At 31.1% G+C, this 19,363-nt stretch overlaps 2 protein-coding genes across 2 annotated transcripts; both read left to right on the forward strand.

Annotated features, from left to right (window-relative positions):
* The first annotated feature begins 3,107 nt into the window (after nt 1-3,107).
* Nucleotides 3,108-12,414, forward strand: LOC146534399 (pancreatic triacylglycerol lipase-like). Its single transcript, XM_085193324.1, has 11 exons — nt 3,108-3,672; nt 5,752-5,864; nt 6,532-6,690; nt 6,839-6,976; nt 7,260-7,363; nt 8,123-8,250; nt 8,595-8,735; nt 9,152-9,250; nt 9,611-9,722; nt 9,958-10,100; nt 12,133-12,414. Exons 1-11 carry the CDS (start codon nt 3,573-3,575, stop codon nt 12,333-12,335), a joined length of 1,440 nt encoding a protein of 479 aa, XP_085049450.1. The 5' UTR covers nt 3,108-3,572; the 3' UTR covers nt 12,336-12,414.
* Nucleotides 12,415-14,525: 2,111 nt separating this feature from the next.
* On the forward strand, nt 14,526-19,129 carry LOC146534400 (degenerin del-1-like). Its single transcript, XM_085193275.1, has 9 exons — nt 14,526-14,703; nt 14,996-15,126; nt 15,439-15,520; nt 15,780-15,989; nt 16,330-16,420; nt 16,935-16,988; nt 17,881-17,977; nt 18,756-18,865; nt 19,044-19,129. The coding sequence occupies exons 1-9, from the start codon at nt 14,566-14,568 to the stop codon at nt 19,127-19,129; spliced, it is 999 nt and encodes a 332-aa protein (XP_085049401.1). The 5' UTR covers nt 14,526-14,565.
* The last annotated feature ends 234 nt before the right edge of the window (nt 19,130-19,363 follow it).

Consider the following 19,363-nt stretch of genomic DNA (forward strand, 5'->3'; position numbering starts at 1 on the left):
TGCAGTACAATTTGAGGTGATTAATTATCATATCTTTAAATTTTTATTTGTAAATGTACTAACTGTTAATAAAAAAATAAGTAAATTTAAAGTATACGTGAATTCCAAGTTGTTTTATAACTTACAGAATGGTATGTAATATGCATAGTAAATATTTTGTCCTGGCCAATAGACAATAAGGAAATACATTAGGTAAGACAAACTTACAAAGTGATTAAATATTGGTATTTTTTCTCATTACCAAATTAATTAAAAAATAAAATAAAATGCCAAATTGATTTGGCAGACAGAAATCCTTAATTTTACGAGTCAACACCGCAGCTGGCAATACAGCTGATGAACAGTTCTTTTGTATAGTTTATTGTTAGTATATTTGTAAATAATGTTAATAAATAAAAAAAAACTTTTTTCAGAAAGAAGCCTTTATTATTTGTTAATAAAATGAATTGAAATGAAAATAAATAATAAAAGCTTGTTACGTTTTGATAGCGAGAGGAAAAGAAGATGCTGAATGTTAATAATTATACCATCAAAATGTAACACACTTTTATTCCCGACTGCTAAGGCTGACTGCTGCGAAAACATAACTCTTATGCTTTCGCATGTATCTTGTATATATGTATGTATGTAATATTTTTTATTACGTCATATCTCTAGAACCGCTAAATGGATTTACATAATTGAGGTATCGTTAAATTTGTAGCAGCCCAAGTGTTCTTAGATTGATGAGGATAAAAAATAATTATAGCGGCTGTGGGACGCCATTGGAGTTAGTGAAAAAAAAACTTAAAAACTTTTGAATAACACAATATGTTTATCAAAAGGGCTCAATACGAGGATTTCAAAAAGATATATCATGATTATCATTACCGTAATACTAATAAAAATAATACAATGTGAAAGTTGAAAAATTTTCGTTGTATTCGTTCATTACCATAAATGACTTAACGATTTTCTTCACTTTAAATAATTGCTTATTAAACAGTTCACATATTTTAACAAGTGAAACACCCAAACGCAAATCAAGCATCTTAATTTCAAACTTAGAACATGTCAAAACTAATTAATTTTATAATAATTATACAAGTGTCAAATATAAATTATAACATATTATTTATTGCAATAATCATATATGTATTTTTTATTATTTAATTACCATTAACTCTATAAATCTATTAAATATAATTATAATTCTATAGTACTCCATTACTTAACCACCAAATCATAGACGGATATTTTAAACGCCAAATCAATGACAAGTGTTATGTCAATTACAAAACATTATTTATGGTAACAATCATATATGTATTATTTATTATTTAACTTGCTACTTGCTACCTTTTTAAATATAGTAAATCCTTCGATATAAAAAATAAGTACAAATATAGCAAATTAAAAGTTTAAGAAACTTTATCTTCTTTATATACATTTAGAAACGAACTATTGTATTGTTTAATGTAAAAATCACTATAATATATATTTATAATATTTTGTACAGGTGAGTCATATTGAACTTTCCGATTTCAATAAGGTGTGTATTAAAAACAAAGCGACATGCAGTAAAAATTATTTTATTGTTTGAAAGCACATAACATGCAGTTTTAATTTAGTTGGTTTTAAAAATGATATCCTGTAAATGTCTACCTCCATTGACCACACACTGCTGAAGCCTTTCCCGGAAGTTGTCCATTACTCGTCGAGTCATATTCAGCGGAATAGCATTGATTTCTTCCGTGATTGCAGCCTTCAGTTCATCGATGGTTCGGGGACGATGCGTGTACACCTTTTCCTTCAGGTAACCCCAGAGAAAGAAATCGCAGGGGGTTAAATCAGGTGATCTCGGCGGCCACCCAACGTCACCTCGCAAAGAAATGAGATGACCGGGAAACATTTGTCGCAGGATTTCCATTGAACGCCTGGATGTATGGGCTGTAGCACCATCTTGTTGGAACCAGATGTTATCGTTGTCATGATTCTGCGTTAATTCCTCTAATTTCGGTTTCAGAAAAGTTTCAAGCATGTCGCAATACCGAGCAGAGGTAACTGTGACGACTTGACCATCTTCTTCAAAAAAATAGGGACCCCACACACCAAAATCTGCAATAGCGCACCACACTGTCACTCGAGGGCTGTGAAGTGGTCGTTCGTGTAGGTTTCGTGGGTTATTCTCAGCCCAGTATCGAAAATTCTGTTTGTTGACAGTTCCGGCGAGGTGAAAATGTGCCTCATCACTGAAGATCAAAACAGCAGTGCGGGGGATCTGCTGAATGTCGCGGCATAAATTTGTTCGTGTGTCTAAGTCTCTAACTGTTAATTCTTGCACTACCTGAATCTTGTATGGGTGAAATTTAAGGTCTCTATGCAGTATTCTGCGGACACTACTGAAAGATAATCCTAGTGAAGCGGCATGTTTCCGAACAGAACGCCGAGGGGATTGTTGAATTGAAGCCCGCACTTTATCCACGTTTTCCGCTGACGTTGACGTCCTAATTCGGCCTTGTGGTCTTGTTTTTAATGCTGATGATGTTGCTCTAAAATTTGATACCCAATTTCTGATTGTTGGTCCAGTGGGAATGGGATCACGTCGACCAATAGCAAAATGTAAACGGAACGCACGCTGTGTTGTGATCACGGAGCCGCCATTTTTAATAAACTCTTCAACTACGAACGCACGATGTTGTCCCGACCAAGCCATTGCTCACACTAAAACTGCATGTCATGGCGCGTCTAATGACACCATCCCCACCCTTCTACTCCTTCCCTTCTTCGTGCAACGTCCTTCCAAAACCGGAAAGTTCAATATGACTCACCCTGTATATGTAGCAAAACTTCAATTGTTTCAACTCCGTACTAACCGACCTAACTCGGTCTCCCCTACTACTTTGCTTTATTAAATAATCTATATATAATTATAAACTCATACTGCTAATTATATACTGCTTAATTTAGAAATGGTTTTTACCTTTGGTATGTGATAATGTATATAATATAATGATTATGTATAATTAATAAGTATTTAATTATGTAATCTAATTTTAATATAATAGTTTTAAGGTCATGTTATATTTTTTTTTCAGCTTCACGCTGTATCCCGCACAGAGCAGGGTAAGCAGAGGGAACCTAGAGGCATTGCGTGTTGAGTGGCAGAACTCAACGCCGCGCTTTGCGTCGACAAGTTACAGTCACACCCTTGTGCCGCTGAGCCACGACGGCCTCATTGTTATATTATGAACAGAATAAATTTAATTATATGTACTGGACTGGAACTAAGTACGATTTTTAAACATATCCTTGGAATTTACTATATAAAAAAAAAACAAAGAGAAAAACAAATTTACTGTTAAACAGACAATTTGATAAAAAATGTCGGTTTCCACCAGGAGTACATCCTGCAAATAAATCTTTTAATCATTGTTCGAATTCAATTAGTATGTAATGATGTCGGAATGGTTAAATGTGTAATTTAAGGAAAAAATGCCATTTTTTTTTTCATTAAAAGAAATACTTTTCAATAGCTAGACCGAAGCGGTCGTGTTCGCGTTATTTTTTTATATTTTGTGACTTGAAACAAGATGGAAAGTATTTATCAGAAAATTATTTTTTTGTGTATATTGCTAATGATTGGAAATAATATTGTTAGAGCTGGGAGAATCTGGGTGACGACTGATGAACGTAAGTAAATACGAGATGCTGATTTTTTCTAAATATTCATCATAATAAAGGTATATTTTTCACGCTGTATCTCGCACATAGCAGTATAACCTGGGAACCTAGTGTTAGGACACTCCGTTCCCATTAAGACACTTTCCCTCCCCACTTTTCACCGATTTCTGGAGACATTGCGTGTTGTGTGGTACTCAACGCCGCGCTTTGCCTCGTGATCAGAGCGAGAAAATGACAATATTAAATATTTATATATTCTATTCTATTCTAAGTTTTGAACAAATTCACTAAAAGTTGAATTTATTTATAAAATTCTTGTTAAACAATATCATATGTTTACAATACCTAATAATATAAGAAAAATATTTATTAAAAATATTTACCTTATTAAATGATGGAAAAGCGTTTTATAATAAACATCGACAGGTATAAAATTTTCCATCGCAAAAAATACGATCACTTTGGAATTTGCCATATTGCGAAGTCCTAAATATTGTTATATGTGACATGACCTTCCCAGTTTACTATTAAATTAACTAAAACACTGATTCATTTTAATTAACTAAAACAATACATTGCGTGCACTCGGTGACGCTGGCGAGCGATTATTGGGGTTTATTAGGCCAAGTTGATGGGTTACCTTGGAGATACCTACTGCCCAATATATAAGTGGGTCATATAGTGTTTTTAGGGCCATAAGTATATAATGTATTGTTAGTATTTTTATAAAATCAAATAAAAATAAACCAGCTTCACTTTGTATTCCGCACACAGCAGGGTAGGCAGAGGGAACCTAGTGTTAAGACAGTCTGTCCCCCCACTTTCTGCCGTATTTTGGAGGCATAGTGTGTTGAGTAGCAGAATATAACGCCGCGGTTTTGCTTCGATATCAGAGCGAAGAATTGAAAATATAATTTAAAAAAAAAAATCATTTCCTCGAGTAGGGATCGAACCCACAACTGGCTGGCCTTCAGTACTGGTATTGTTTTTATAGAACGAGTAATGGAGTTCATAACTTCTTTCGTGTAGATAGAATATATTTTGAAAATTAAAATATTTGTGGTTCATTAATATGCTATTTAAAAACGTGTTTTAGTAAAAAGACGTAATTGCGTAAAATATTAATGTTTGTTAAAAATAATATTCTGGTTAAAAATAATCCATACACCTATAGATGTATCTCTAATAAATAAAATTTAAGTGTCTGTACGTGATTAACTATGTTTTTCAAGTGCATAATATAGTTATCTATACAATATTTAAAGACAAAAAACGATTTTAATTTTTCTGTTTATCCGGGCTAAATATCGGAATCACTGGACTTGTTTGTTTATGGGACTTTCACTGAAGCACAAGAAGTTGCGGGGAAACAGGTTACCCTTTATCCCGAAATATATAGGAAGAAGAAGCCAAACATATTAAAATTATATACTTAGGTATAGTTACGCGAGGGCTATGTTCCTCCAATACACCGCGAATGTGGAACGGTATATTGTATAGGATTCCAAGAGATACTCAACTCAACGTTGGATTTTATGGTCAACATTCTGTTTGACTCTTCATAATTTCCGACAACCAGTTCGTGTTACAGTTATTAACAATATCATTTCATTGTGTACGGCTTCGATTCTTTTATACTGACAATCCATTGGACTATATCAAAATTGTTCCAGCACTGTATTGCATTTAAGTCAGGATCAGATGTCACAGTAAGCTAATTTTATCCTTTCGAGGAAAAAGTACTTGACTGGGCGTGCTTGGTGTTTCACACAAATAAGTGACAATTGAGGTTTTTTGCCAAGGCCGGTTCACATGGCCGTATTCAGCGAAAATCTGGATTATTGGGAAATATACAATGATTTACGGATGTGAATCATTAATTAATTAACTATATATACGAGTATATATAATAATTGGTTATTACAATAATGATAATGAAAGTGAAGAACATTAATAAATTCAATTAATGCTTATACTTAAGCAACATTCTGCGAGAATAAATCGAACCCACGACCAAAGTCCATAGTGTGCATATATACCTATTATATATGACGGTGTTTACATTTTTTATTATTTTATTAATTTTAGTCGAAAATCATATTAGTCCAGAAGACATAAATGAGATTTTGAAATGGAGCGCGAAAAGTAACAAGACAGCAACAACGACACCAGCTTCTGAGGTGCAATATGCAGATTTTGAGGTATATGAGTGTGGTATACCTATTTTTTTACAAATTTGGAAAATGTTTTAGAATATATTTTATATTTAGCAAACAATTGAATGACGATGTTTAACACTTTAAACTTTTCCAGAAGTTCTATATACTTTTGGAAATAGTATAAACATCAATATGGCTCAAGTGAGATTCATCTTACTTGTTTTCTCTTTTTTATATTTAATTTAAGATGTAACATGTTCTTTAAAGATATTTCAAATTCATAGCATCTAGCAGACAAGAACGTACGTTCAACAAGTCGTGCTCTTTTATTAATATGCTTCCAATTGTGTATATCTATATATATATATATATAAAATCGAAAGGTCACTCATCACGAAAAAACTACATGTGCTAGGAATCTCAAATTTTGCATAGGAGTTATTTATAGGTGCTCGCTAAAATGGGAATTTGCAATATTCAACTTCTAAGGGGTTGTTTTGGGTTGAAAATTTGTATGAAACTTCGTTACTACAAATGCTAGGAGTCTCAAATTTTACATGGACGTCACTTATAGGACGTAGGTACTCATGGAGACAGAAATTAATAATAACGTAGTTCACGCAGGCGAAGCCGTGGGCGGGCCGCTAGTTTTTATATATGTTTAAAATATTCGTATTTTTAAATCATAGTACATTATATTTTATTTTAGGAAACGGCCACTGTTATTCCAGTTCCAGACGTAGTAGATTGTTTTGGCTTGGGCTCTATAACACGTCAGGTATGGCTGTTTAATATGCGACCGGATTCTTCGGATGATATTGATACACATTTTTATTTTTCCTCACGTTTAAGACCTAAGAGGGTTCAGGTAAGATACCTACCATTTTCGTTTATACTTTTCATGATAATTATTATATATAATATAGTATAGTAATATTTTGTTAATCTTAACGATAATAATTATAGTTGTTATTTCATATTTAACGATAATTATATTTGTTTGCTAATTCCTACAGGTATATCCTGGATCCCAGTTTGGGTTAGAATGGGTTGATTTTAATCCAAATAGAAGAACAATACTCATAGTCCACGGTTTCATGAGCCACAGCAATGCTTCCTGGGTACTGGACATGACGAAAGCCTTTCTAGAATGGGTACCTAATTTAATAATAATTTAAAATTGTGTAATTTATAATTATTTTAATTTTTTCCATTTATAATATTAGGAAGTAGGATTAGTATAACGATATTCAATATGTTTTAAAATTCCATTGTCATCATTTTAAATAGAATATTAATTTATTTATTATACCGCACACAGCATGGTAGGCAGAGAGAACCTAGTGTTAAGACACTCCGTTCCCCACTTAGATTATTTTATTTAAAAGTATTTTTTTAAATTATTGAGTTAAGTAAAGGTTTATCTATTTATTGTAGGAAGATGTGAATGTAATAGCAGCAGATTGGAGCAAAGGAGGTAATACCTGGAAATATTGGCGGGCTGTTGCAAACACACGACAGGTCGGCTCTGATATCACAAAGTAAATATGATAATATTTCTTAATTATAAATAAAATTGCATTTTAAAAAATAATTATGATTTAACAAATCTTATTCTGGTATAATAAACAGTAAAAAGCAATATACACTTTATTTTTTCGGGTTATTTTTGAACTATAAATATAATTTGAAGAAAACGGATAAAGATTTTGTTTTTGAGTTTTTTTTAAGTATTTACGTTTTTGTTTTTAAATACACTATAACTTTACAGCTTTAAAACACGTACATTATATATGTACGTGTTTTAAAACTGTATAGTTATTTTTTGTTTAATTTGCATTGGTGACGCAATCAATATACCGCCGCAAATAACCATTCCCTATAATTGATATTAATAATCAGAACCATTATTTACATTTTCACACATTTGATTCACGGTTATAGCTCTTTATATTATTAATTTTTCACTAAAAACATGTATATAAGAGCCATAGGCGTGGCGCAGGGCCATAAACGTAAGCGTGATAGGTTGTCGGTTCGATTCCCAGTTGAGTCGGTGTTAATGCAAACAAAGTTAACAAAGTTGCCAGCGTGGAACTGAAAAATATTTACAATTGAGTCTATTTAATAACCGTTAGACGTTTAAGTTAGTGTCTAAAATGTCTGCATGTATACTGCTCTTATACTGCTCTACTTTTAGTGGTTTATATGGTACTAGAAGTAATGTGGTGTAATCCTAATATACCCTGCAGTCTGATACCTAATATCTATAAAATTAAATAAACTTAACTATTTATTAGGTTTATGAAGCAACTAATATCAGCAACTGGAGCTAGAGTGAAAGATTTCCATTTTGTAGGACATAGTTTGGGTGCTCATATAGTTTCGTACGTTTCGATTCATATTGGAAGAGTTGCGAGGATCACAGGTAAAGTTCCTATAAAATAGGTTCTATATAATATTGACTTATTTAAAATAATTAACAAACTTAAGGACTGAGCTATAAATAGCTACGAGGAATGGAAGAAAAGAGGGTTATAATTATTATTGATGTATTTTCTGAAGACACCTAATAGTTAAATATTGAAATTATAATTTATGTTTGATGGTAAAGAGAGTTACTCTATTCTGTATGGAATTCAAATATTTTAATACTTAAAACTTACACATACTTAATAAAAACCTGTCACATTATTAAAATTTATCATTATTTATTTAATTGAAAAAAAAACGAATAATTTATTATTATTATTTTATATTTATTATTTATAGGCTTAGATCCAGCTCAGCCATGTTTTAGAACGTCGGATAGAAGTGAACGCTTAGACGAAACGGACGCTGATTTTGTAGACGTCATACATACAAATGGAAGACTGTTGCAGAGAATTGGCTTTGGATTACCTGATCCTATAGGTCTATAAAAATACTATTTCATTGAAAACCACTGTGTGGGGCAGTTGTAATATTATTGATGGTTGTGGATTCATATTTTTACAGACAATATTTATATTCACATTTATGTTAATTTAAAACGAATATTTTTGTATATTTAAATGTTATATAACTATTCAAGTTTAACTTTTTGTTATTAGAAGTTCTGGGGTCGGCATCAGATTATTTTGAGGCGGGCAAGGCCTACCCACCCCCCACATTCCAACGCCCACGTATCTTTTTAATGTCTTAGACAAAATGGATGATTGATTGTATACATAAAAAAACATTGCGTATTTATTATGTTGTAGAAAAGAGTTGGATTCTAGACCAGATTTATCCACACTTAAAATATCTAATTTCTTTTATTAAAAAATCTAGTTTTCAAATGATTTAAGGCCACGCAGACTTTTATCCTAACGGCGGTATGCAACAACCTGGCTGTGGGAATAAAACCAATTCTATATGGGCGAGAGTGTGGCCGATATCACCGTCAAGTAAGATATTTATTTTATTTGTAAGTGAAAATAGTATATACTGAAATATAATAGTAGTAGAAAAGGCGAAATTTTATATTTAATTGGGACTTTTAGCTCATTAACGTTGGTTTTAATTTGAACATGATAACATTATTGAAAATATAAAGAATATTTCATTCTTAAGAAAATTGTATTATAATAGAGAAACACTTACATAGTATTATTATTTATTAATATTCTATTGTATGTCTTTGTTTTAACTTTATAGCTTATTGGGCTATATGCAACATTATGTTTAATTTAAATTAATAAGTATTGTTTATTAATATAATATATATATATGTTTATTTAAATAATTTATTGAATGCACTCGTATAGGGCTTCAACAGGCAATATGTAGTCACGGCCGTGCGTATTTGCTATTTACGGAATCATTGATAAATGATAACTGTACGTTCAGAGCTCACCAGTGGGATTTAACGTATGAAGGGTAGGATATGCTTTTAATTAATTATTAAATTTATTTATCTTATAATTATTTGTAGTAGATTCGAATTCAATATGTTTTTTTTTAATAATATAACAATTGTGTGTTAATTGTATTTGTAAATGTTTACATTATAATACTTATACTTTTTATATTCATTTAAAATGTAATTTCTCAAAAATTTTAAATAATATTGGTACATATATTACTATTAAAATAAAATAAAACAATTTTTCAGGGTAAATACTAGTTTACAAGCACCATGCGGTAAATTGATATCACCATGTTCAGTGATGGGCATAAGGTCTGTAGGGGGTCGCGGTCTACGTAGAGCTGATGGCGCTTATTTTGTATTGACTTCCGAAAAACAACCTTATTGTCGTAAGTATTTTTTTTAACTACACCTTGTATCCCGCATGCAGCAATTTAGGCAGAGGATGTAGTGTTAAGACACTCCGTTCTTTAGTTCAGCAGAATTTTCGATAATTCGTTCCCTTGGGTGAGAATCTAACCCATAACCCACAACAGTCACTTGTAAATAATATTGCTCATTAGACAGAGTGTTTTAACACTAGGATCCCTCTGTCTACCCTGCTGATAGCCCTTGAAAATATATATTTAACTATAATCATAGAGTTCGTTTACAAAGAATTATATACAGACAACCTAAAGGAACAAACAGACGATACAACATTTAAGGACAATTTAAACCAAGAACCAATCCCACAGATTCTGCAAAGCGAAGTAAGAAGGGCTATTCAAACACAAAAGATAGGAAAATCACCTGGCGATGATAACTAATGAACTACTAAAAGCAACCATTGAACAAATAATAAAACCTTTTGCTCATATATGTAACCAAATTTTAGACACAGAACAAATACCCTGTCAATGGACATCTTCAACAATCATACTTTTGCATAAAAAGGGAGACAAGAGTAATATAAACAATTATAGACCTATCAGCTTAATCCCAAACTTGTATAAAATATTCATAAAAATTATACTAGAACGCCTGACCAAACAGTTAGACAGTAATCAGCCTATAGAGCAAGCTGGATTCCGATCCGATTTCTCAACAATTGATCATATATACACTGTCAAGCAAGTAATAGAGAAATGCAACGAATACAACCGCCCGTATTACTTATCCTTCGTCGACTATAATAATGCATTTGACTCCCTGAAGCATAGCTACATATGGGACTCATTGAGAAACCAAGGGGTTGAGCAAAAATATATAAGAATAATAAAGCAAATATATGAGAAAAGCACAGCAAAAATACAACTAGAAAAAACAGGAAATCTATTCCAAATTCAGAAAGGAGTTAGACAAGGAGACCCGCTGTCACCCAAGATTTTCAACGCAGTCTTAGAGAACATCTTCAGGCAACTCAACTGGGACAACTTCGGCATCAATATCAATGGAGAAAAGCTACACCATCTGAGATAGTCATGACATAGTCTTGTTTGCAGAAGATCCAGACACCCTACAACTAATGCTGCAACAACTAGCATCAGAAAGCAAAAAAGCAGGACTATCAATGAATATCAGCAAAACCAAATTAATGACTAACATGACCAAAGTCAAAATAGAAATAGAGGAAGAGATTGAATATGTCAACGAATATATATACCTGGGTCAAGTAATATCAGTAAAGGATCTGCCAAATAAGGAAGTAGACAGACGAATAAATAAGACCTGGCAAAGATACTGGTCTCTCCGTGAAATAATGAAGAATAAATCAGTGCCCATTTCAGAAAAATCAAAAATATTTAACACATGTATCCTCCCATGCCTCATCTACGGCTGTCAAACTTGGCCATTATCACAGAAAATTGAACACAAGCTGGGAGTATGCCAAAGAGGAATGGAAAGGAGCATGATGGGCCTAAGATTGAAAGACAAATGCAAAGCAACAAAAATCAGGAGCATTACCAAAGTGTTGGATGTCAAAGTAAAAACAAGAACTCTTAAGTGGAAGTGGACTGGTCACATAATGAGATCACATGCAGGAAAGTGGACCAAAAAAGTCTCAGAATGGTACCCAAGAAATGGAAAAAGACGGAGAGGGAGACAGATTAAAAGATGGGAAGACGACTTGCCAAAGGGGTGGAGACGGACAGCACTAGATAGGCACAAGTGGAGGGAACTTGAGGAGGCCTATGTCGTGGGACAGCCTGACCTCGTAGCTGACACTAGCAGAAATAATAATAATGAATAATAAATTTAAATTAAAAAAAAAAAAATAAAAAATAAATTACATTTGGAAAAAAGGACAATTAATATTCTATTCTATGTTAGTAAATATTTTCATATATTGTGTAAAATGTTAGTTATAAGTAAAACAAATTATGTAAACAGGTCAGAGAAAATAAAGGCTCTTTTTATTTTATTATTTTTATTTTATAGAGTTCGAAAGTCTTCGACTGATGCCCGATTTGCTCCGAGATCTTCGTCAGGGGTTCCGTTTAGATCAATCCACTAAATTCAAACCCACTGTGACGTCAGCGTACGGAGATCCCGATCTTGTGGACGACGAGACGACTACAGTCAGTGCTGTCACCACTACCACGGCAAAGAATTGGTTTTGGAGGCTTGTTAGTTTATTTTAATTTTTAATATTAATTATAAGTTATCAATGTTTATTTAAATATATGTTATATAAGTGTTAATAAATTATTTTCAGTACAATTTATATTTTTTATTTATTTTTCAGTTTCACACTGTAACCCGCACATGGCAGGGTAAGCAGAGGAACCTAGTGTTAAGATTATTTCATTCCTCATTTTTGACTAATTCTGGAGGCATTGTGTGTTGAGTGGATCGCTCCCCACTCGAGAAAGTGAAATATTTATTAACGTTTATATTTCCATTTCTTCGATCTGATGTCAAGGCAAAGCGCGGCGTTTAGCTCCACCGCTGAACACGCAATGCCTTCAAGATGCGATGGAAAATGGGTAATGGTTTAACCTTCTGCTAACCCTACTATGTGCGGGATACTAAAAAAATGAACTTGAATTTTCATACATCTTGTAAGTTTCACGAAAATCCTAAGCATAAAACACCGAGTAGATATTAACTGAAGACAGAAAAGTATTACACTCTTATAACTGAGTAGCACTCGTTACTCGAAAGCTCTTCTTATTTTCATATCTTACAATTTCTTGAATATGAAGAAATCTTTTTTGAAAATCATTTTGTTATTCCTATAAAAGAATAATGAAAATATACTAGTAGTTTCGATTTTATATACATTAATTTGTACATTATTTGTATTGTAGTTTTATAAAACTCTTAACTTACTATTTACATTATATTTCTAATATAATTTTATAATGTATTAAATTGAAATATTTTATCACTAATTCTTGTAAAAAGTGGATGTATCAAATCTCTTCAAAACCTTTAATTAATTTCTAAATTGAGCTAAAACTTGTAAATGCCAAATCCGTCAATTAAGAAATTAATTTTATATTTAAAGATATTTTTTATAATATCGGCAATAATTGTTATTATATGAATTAATTAATATATATTTTAAATATTCACATTGTAAAAAAAATTGCTAAATCTGCTTACTACTACTACTTGAAAATTAATCACCTACATTTTATATACGAAACATGTTCAATTAAAAATGATACTTTAACTAAAGTATATTATATAAAGTGCTCAGTACAATTTATACAGTAAATGAGCTTTTAGTTAAATTAAACCTTCTATTAGTTATTTTACACAACCGTAAGTAATTATCACTTTTACTCTATTGTGATTTATTGTAACAGTATGGCGTGCTTGAATACTTTAGCCAAATTAATATCAAATGTTTTTAAAAGAGTTATATTTTTTGGTCGCAAAAGTACTATTCATGGTTTTAAATATGTTTTCGAAGAAAAAGGAACAAAATTAAGCAAGTAAGTTTAAATTATTGTTATACTTTTTTTAGTAGAGCAACACATAAAGGTGTTAACGTCTATATACATTTATATAAAGAAATAGTAATAATTGTGTTATTTAATCAAATTTGGTCATGTTAGTTAAGAAAAACAAAAAATGATAGAGACCATCATGGGACAATGGTACAGCATCTGACAGACAGTTCTAGGTTCGATTCGGGGATGAATAACTCTGGAAAGAAGATAAAGCGCGGCGTTTAGTTCTGCAATTCAACGCACAATGTTTCCAAAATTTGACGGAAATTGTGGAACAGAGTGTTTTAGCACTAGGTTCCATGTGCCTAACCTGTTATTTACGCCATGGCCCCAAGAATAATGCAATATAATAAAAACAAAAAAAAATATGATAATTTTTGAACAGAGAGTGAGTTTTATTATCAAACTAAAACATTTTAGATGTATCTGGCTGTTCATAATGCTGTTATTCACTGCATGTATGTGCCTACAATTAGCGCCGGTGGTACAGAGAGGTGACACGGTGAATGTCACGCCAGACACCCGCTACTTACGGTGGACTACCACATTTCCAGCAGTAACGATCTGTGAAGTATACTCCTCTAAGAATGTGCTAAAGAAATTGTCTGCTTTATATCGTATGTTATTTATATAATGATTTTTTAAATTTAAATATATGTGTATATAGTTTTTATTTTTTTTATTAACTTGTTTTTTTATTTTTTTTAATGGAAATGAGGGTAGGATTAATAATTAATAATTGCGAAGACATACTATTAATGAGCATAACGAATTAATAATTAATTGACTAGTAATAGTAATCATAATAAATTTAGAAACACTTAAGAAATTGTTTCTTGTTTTTATTTTTGTTTTTGAAAATGTCAATCATTCAATTAATATTTTTTTATTCAATCCCATAGCAGATTTGATGGGGCCACTAAATTTCGATTCTAAGCGATACGTGGCAGATTTGATATACGGACGAGGTTCCTGCAGTCGGTCGACTTGTAAGCCTTGTGGCACTCTAGTGCCTTGTAATGTCACTTGGAGAGAAATAATAGACAACGTAAGAAATATTATAATTATAAAAAAATATAATTAATTTGTAATTATAACATTATGAGGCCAGTAGGGGCACAACCACGTGTTTGTAAATGCGACAGGTTATGGATTCGATAATCATTTGAGGAAATGAAATATTTACTGTTTTCCTTTTTCTCGCTCTTGTACATGGGTAACGAAGAGTCTTAACACTAGGTTCCCTCTGCCTGCAGGGTAGCTGCGGGATAAAGCGTGAAGCCGTAATAATTTTTACAGTATCTGAATCAATACGGTTATAACATTATACTTACTTTTAGGTTCACAAAAAGTGCGATGAACTGATTTCCAATTGTCGTTTTAATAATAAAAACATCTCCTGCTGCAACCATTTCAGTGCAGTTGATTCTGAATATGGAACATGCTTCTCGTTTAACACTTTGCAAAGCAAGTAAGTATTTTATTCACTTCATTTATAAAAACACTTTAGTTTTCACTAACGCCAAAAACACAAAATTTTATTAATTATTATTACAGTTTATTTCTACTTTTCACATATTATTTTTAAATATTTCATAGGTAAACTACAGTAGACGTTATATTTCTTCTATTGTACTTTTTATACTGAAAGTAGAACATTCGTGTTTCATATAATCAGCTGATATCATTGTTTGCTATGATAACATGATCGTATTTGGGCTTAGCTCGGATAAACAGTAAATAATTATAGTGATGTCTTAATCCTCCTTATTTGGTATTATAGATATAGTGATAATTATCAATTCGTTGTAAATAGAAGTACTGGACCAGGAGTATTGAATTTTCGTCTTCTCAGTGATTCTGAGGTAAGTAAATAATAGAAAAAAAAAAGATTTTATATTTGTTATTGTAGTTAAAGAAAAAAAATAAAATTCTTATATTTTGGTAGTTTCTGAAAAATTGTAACATTTTTGTAACCTTAAAGATAAGATTTTATGTAGGTACCTACCCATAAGATAAATACTTAAGTTAATCTAAAATATATAAATTTTAGACTTTAAATTTAATTTTAAAATTAAATATTAACATTAAAATAAAATATTCTAATGAACTATTATGTACCAGGTGTCAGTTCATAGCTCGGAAGAACTTAGAACGAATGTTTTAGATAAGAAATTAAGATTCAATGTACAAACAAATCTTGATGGGTATGTACATTACTATTTCTCTATAATTGAAGTAGAGAACGGTCCATTATTGAGAGACGAAGAAATTAACATACGAAAATGTCGATACAACGATGAAATACCGAGAAAACATTTGCATATATATAAGGTGAGTTATTGTTTTAAACGTAGACACAAACCTGTATTCGTAATCAGACATGAAAATCTTGGGATGTTATACATTCTTATAAGCGTCAGTATATCTGCTGAGAAGTTAAGATCTTTGAGAGCTCTGGAGACCTCTGAGGCCTCTGAGACCTCCCAGAAGTTAGACTTGGGAGTCAATTTAAAATATTTCAGTAATATAATTCCTGAATTTAAACAGATAATATATAAAGTAGTTTCTCCTCACGAATGCATAAATAAAAATTACATAATGGAAACAAAAAAATAAAATGCAGAATGGAATTAAATATTTACAAATATAGTGTTCATTATTGATTTAACAGGTTTATTCATATGGTGCTTGTAGATCGGCTTACAATATTAAAAAAATATTCGATCAATGCAACTGTGTTCATCCAGTACGAGATACAGATTGTAAGATATATTCTTTTTTTTCAATTTCATTCTACAAATAACAAGGTAGGCAGAGGGAACCTGGAAAACTAGTGTTACGACACTGTGTTTCCATTAAAACACTTTCGTTACCCATTTTTCACCGAAGTCTGAAGGCATTGTGTGTTGAGTGGGAGAACTCAACGTTGCGCTTCGTCTCAAAACCGAAGTAAAGAAATGAAACTATTAAACCTCGAGTCGCGATTGAACTCACAACCTGTCGCCTTTGTAATCGCAACCCTGCGCCACGATTGGCTTCAAGATTTGTTATATCATTGAAATAATTTAATTTAAAACTACTAGTAGTCGAATTACTAGGTCATTGTTTTACACGCCTAATAAATATCTTTCACAATCTTTATTTAATCTTTATTTAATCTATTTTCATTTGTCAAAAATTCCATTATTGCTAGGTATGTATTACTTAGAAGTTTAGCTTAATTTTATGCAATAATCAATATGTGTTTTTAATGTAATTTATTCTTAAAATTTTCAGATGAAAATATATACTGCAACTACACGGGCTTGAATTGTTTAGTTACTTACGAAGGTAATAACAAAGATACAGTAGTTATTAAAATATTTATAGTGTTTGGAATCAATTTTATAGACATTTTATTAAAATAATATTTTGTATAAACAAGCAATATACTCTGTTCAAAGGTTAAAAACTCTCTGTTAATATTTTTTTATATTTTCAATAGGTACTTACTAAAAATGAATAGTTTTATTAATATTTTATTTTATTTCTTCCTTAAATTATTGGAAATTAATATAATAATAGCGTCAATTTTTAGGGTTCTGTATCTTTTAAGGAAAAAAGGAACCCTTATAAGATTGCTTTGTTGTTCGCCTGTCTGTGTGTCAAGAGCCTTTATCTCTAGAACGCGTAAAGAAATCGAGTTGAAATTCGAATCATATACTTAGATCTACGGCCCCATGACTTCCAAAAAAAAACATATTTCAACATTTACTTAAAACAAAAATATATGGCCATTTATATCGGAGAAAATGCGTATTTGGACACTAAAAAAGGAATCAAAATAATAGGGTATATTCGGATGACCTAGAATTATGAAATTTGGCAGCTAGCATCTTTCAGGTAGTACTAGTTCAGGAAAAAATCTTAAAACTATAAATTTGTAGTTAAATCCTTAAAAATAATTGTCTTAAAAGGGAGGTAAAATTAAGTATTAAAGCCGCTAATTTAAGTAAGGTGGAATTTCAGAAAAATTTCGAGAAAATCCAATATTTGTACGGAATCATCGGTGGGCGAGCCTAACTCCCGCTTATCCGGTTTTTTTCATGAGTTGAAAAAAATGTACTTTATCATAACCAATATAAAGATTTTTTGTTCATGACAACGAAAAGATTTTTTTATTGAAAAGTGTGTTTAAAGTATATTTCATAATACAATAACACTAGTTAAAATCATGTTGCAGCACTAAGAACTAAATTGGGCAAAGAAGATCTTGAAGATCCCGAGGACTGCTTGCCGTCGTGTGTAGAAAGTCAACTTACCACCGTTTATATCTCGAAGTATATTTTTTAATAAAGAACCTAGTGTTAAGACACTCCGTTACTCACCTGTCGATGAATTTTCGCGACGTTGTGATGAATGGCGGAACTTAACGCGTTTTATTACCAGACCGAGCAAATGAAAATATTATAACTCATATACAGTCTTTTTATTTTGTATAATTTAATTTCATTATTGATTATTAAATTTTATATTTTTTAATTTAAAAAGCACGTCAATAAACGTATTGTCTACCATATCGGCGAAAAAGTTTCATTATTGCATGGTTTAGAAGTAACGGCGAAACAGAAATGAGGACAAACGTGACAAGTTTATTTTATACTAAGACATAATATGAAATAAATTTAATAAGTTGCCAATGACATAGAATTAGGCAACGAATTTTTAAAGCCTAGAATATACGTCTTGTAACAATTTACATCAAGCTCATTAATAATTCTATCAAAATTATAAAAAGAAAAACGTTAAGAAGTTATACAAGCTTAGTGTAACCTTTGATTTTATGATCATTTTATATGTTAATTTTTTAATGCCTAAAAAATGGCATTGATGGAGAGATTCTTATAATACGGTGTTGTCAAGATAACCATCGGTTACTGTTTTAACCATAAATTAAGATTTTTACGGGCATAAGTTACAAGATTTGTTTTGAAGGTTTGATAATAGAAATTATGATAATTAAATTATGTCTATACATATAATAATGACGGAAGAAGAAGCTTATAGCCAAACAATAGGTTTCTGTCGATTTTTCCAATGATTTTAATAATATTTTAGACGACGACGTAACAGCACAATTGAAGGGAGTCTTGTGAACATCAAAATGCTAGCACTACCTACTTTGCGTTTCCATCAAAATTTATTACGTACTAATACTGACTTAGTCGGTAAGTATCATATAAAAAAATTAAATAACCACAATATAAAATAAAATAAATAAATAAATCAGCTTCACATCGCTTCGTCGCTTTTTTAAAGTTATCTATTTTTCATTTTTAAATCCAATGAATTAAAAAAGGTTAAATAAATTAAAAAAAAAACTTCTGATAGTTTTTTTTATTGCAGTAACCGTCGGAGGAATGGTGGGTTTATTTTTTAGTGCGTCAATATTAAGTTTGGCAGAAATATTGTATCTTATGTTAAGAAAGTGAAATAAATTATATTAAATTTATTGTTTTATTAATAAATTCCTTACATAATGTTTCGTATATATTTTTTATAATATGAAAAACAATTGATTTCCGAAATATTCATACCATGGACCATGTTCAAATCCTGATTTTAAAAAAAAACAATATTATTCTACAAACATATTCTGCTTCGAATTTCCCAACTAATGAATATTTAAGTTAGGTTAGTATAAAATATAATTGCAGGTTTGCTAT

The sequence above is a fragment of the Heliconius melpomene genome, chromosome 11, assembly GCF_056956725.1.
Source record: "Heliconius melpomene rosina isolate 202511_hmr_F chromosome 11, ASM5695672v1, whole genome shotgun sequence".
Taxonomy (NCBI): domain Eukaryota; kingdom Metazoa; phylum Arthropoda; class Insecta; order Lepidoptera; family Nymphalidae; genus Heliconius; species Heliconius melpomene.

What these genes read in the sequence shown, in the direction of transcription:
- LOC146534399 (XM_085193324.1), top strand. Translation starts at nt 3,573, where the DNA reads ATGGAAAGTATTTATCAGAAAATTATTTTTTTGTGTATATTGCTAATG. An exon ending in GTGGCCGATATCACCGTCAA is followed by an intron (nt 9,251 to 9,610) that starts GTAAGATATTTA and finishes GCACTCGTATAG; the next exon opens with GGCTTCAACAGGCAATATGT. An exon ending in TGGGATTTAACGTATGAAGG is followed by an intron (nt 9,723 to 9,957) that starts GTAGGATATGCT and finishes ACAATTTTTCAG; the next exon opens with GGTAAATACTAGTTTACAAG.
- LOC146534400 (XM_085193275.1), top strand. Translation starts at nt 14,566, where the DNA reads ATGGGGCCACTAAATTTCGATTCTAAGCGATACGTGGCAGATTTGATA. An exon ending in TTTAACACTTTGCAAAGCAA is followed by an intron (nt 15,127 to 15,438) that starts GTAAGTATTTTA and finishes TTGGTATTATAG; the next exon opens with ATATAGTGATAATTATCAAT. An exon ending in GTCTTCTCAGTGATTCTGAG is followed by an intron (nt 15,521 to 15,779) that starts GTAAGTAAATAA and finishes ATTATGTACCAG; the next exon opens with GTGTCAGTTCATAGCTCGGA.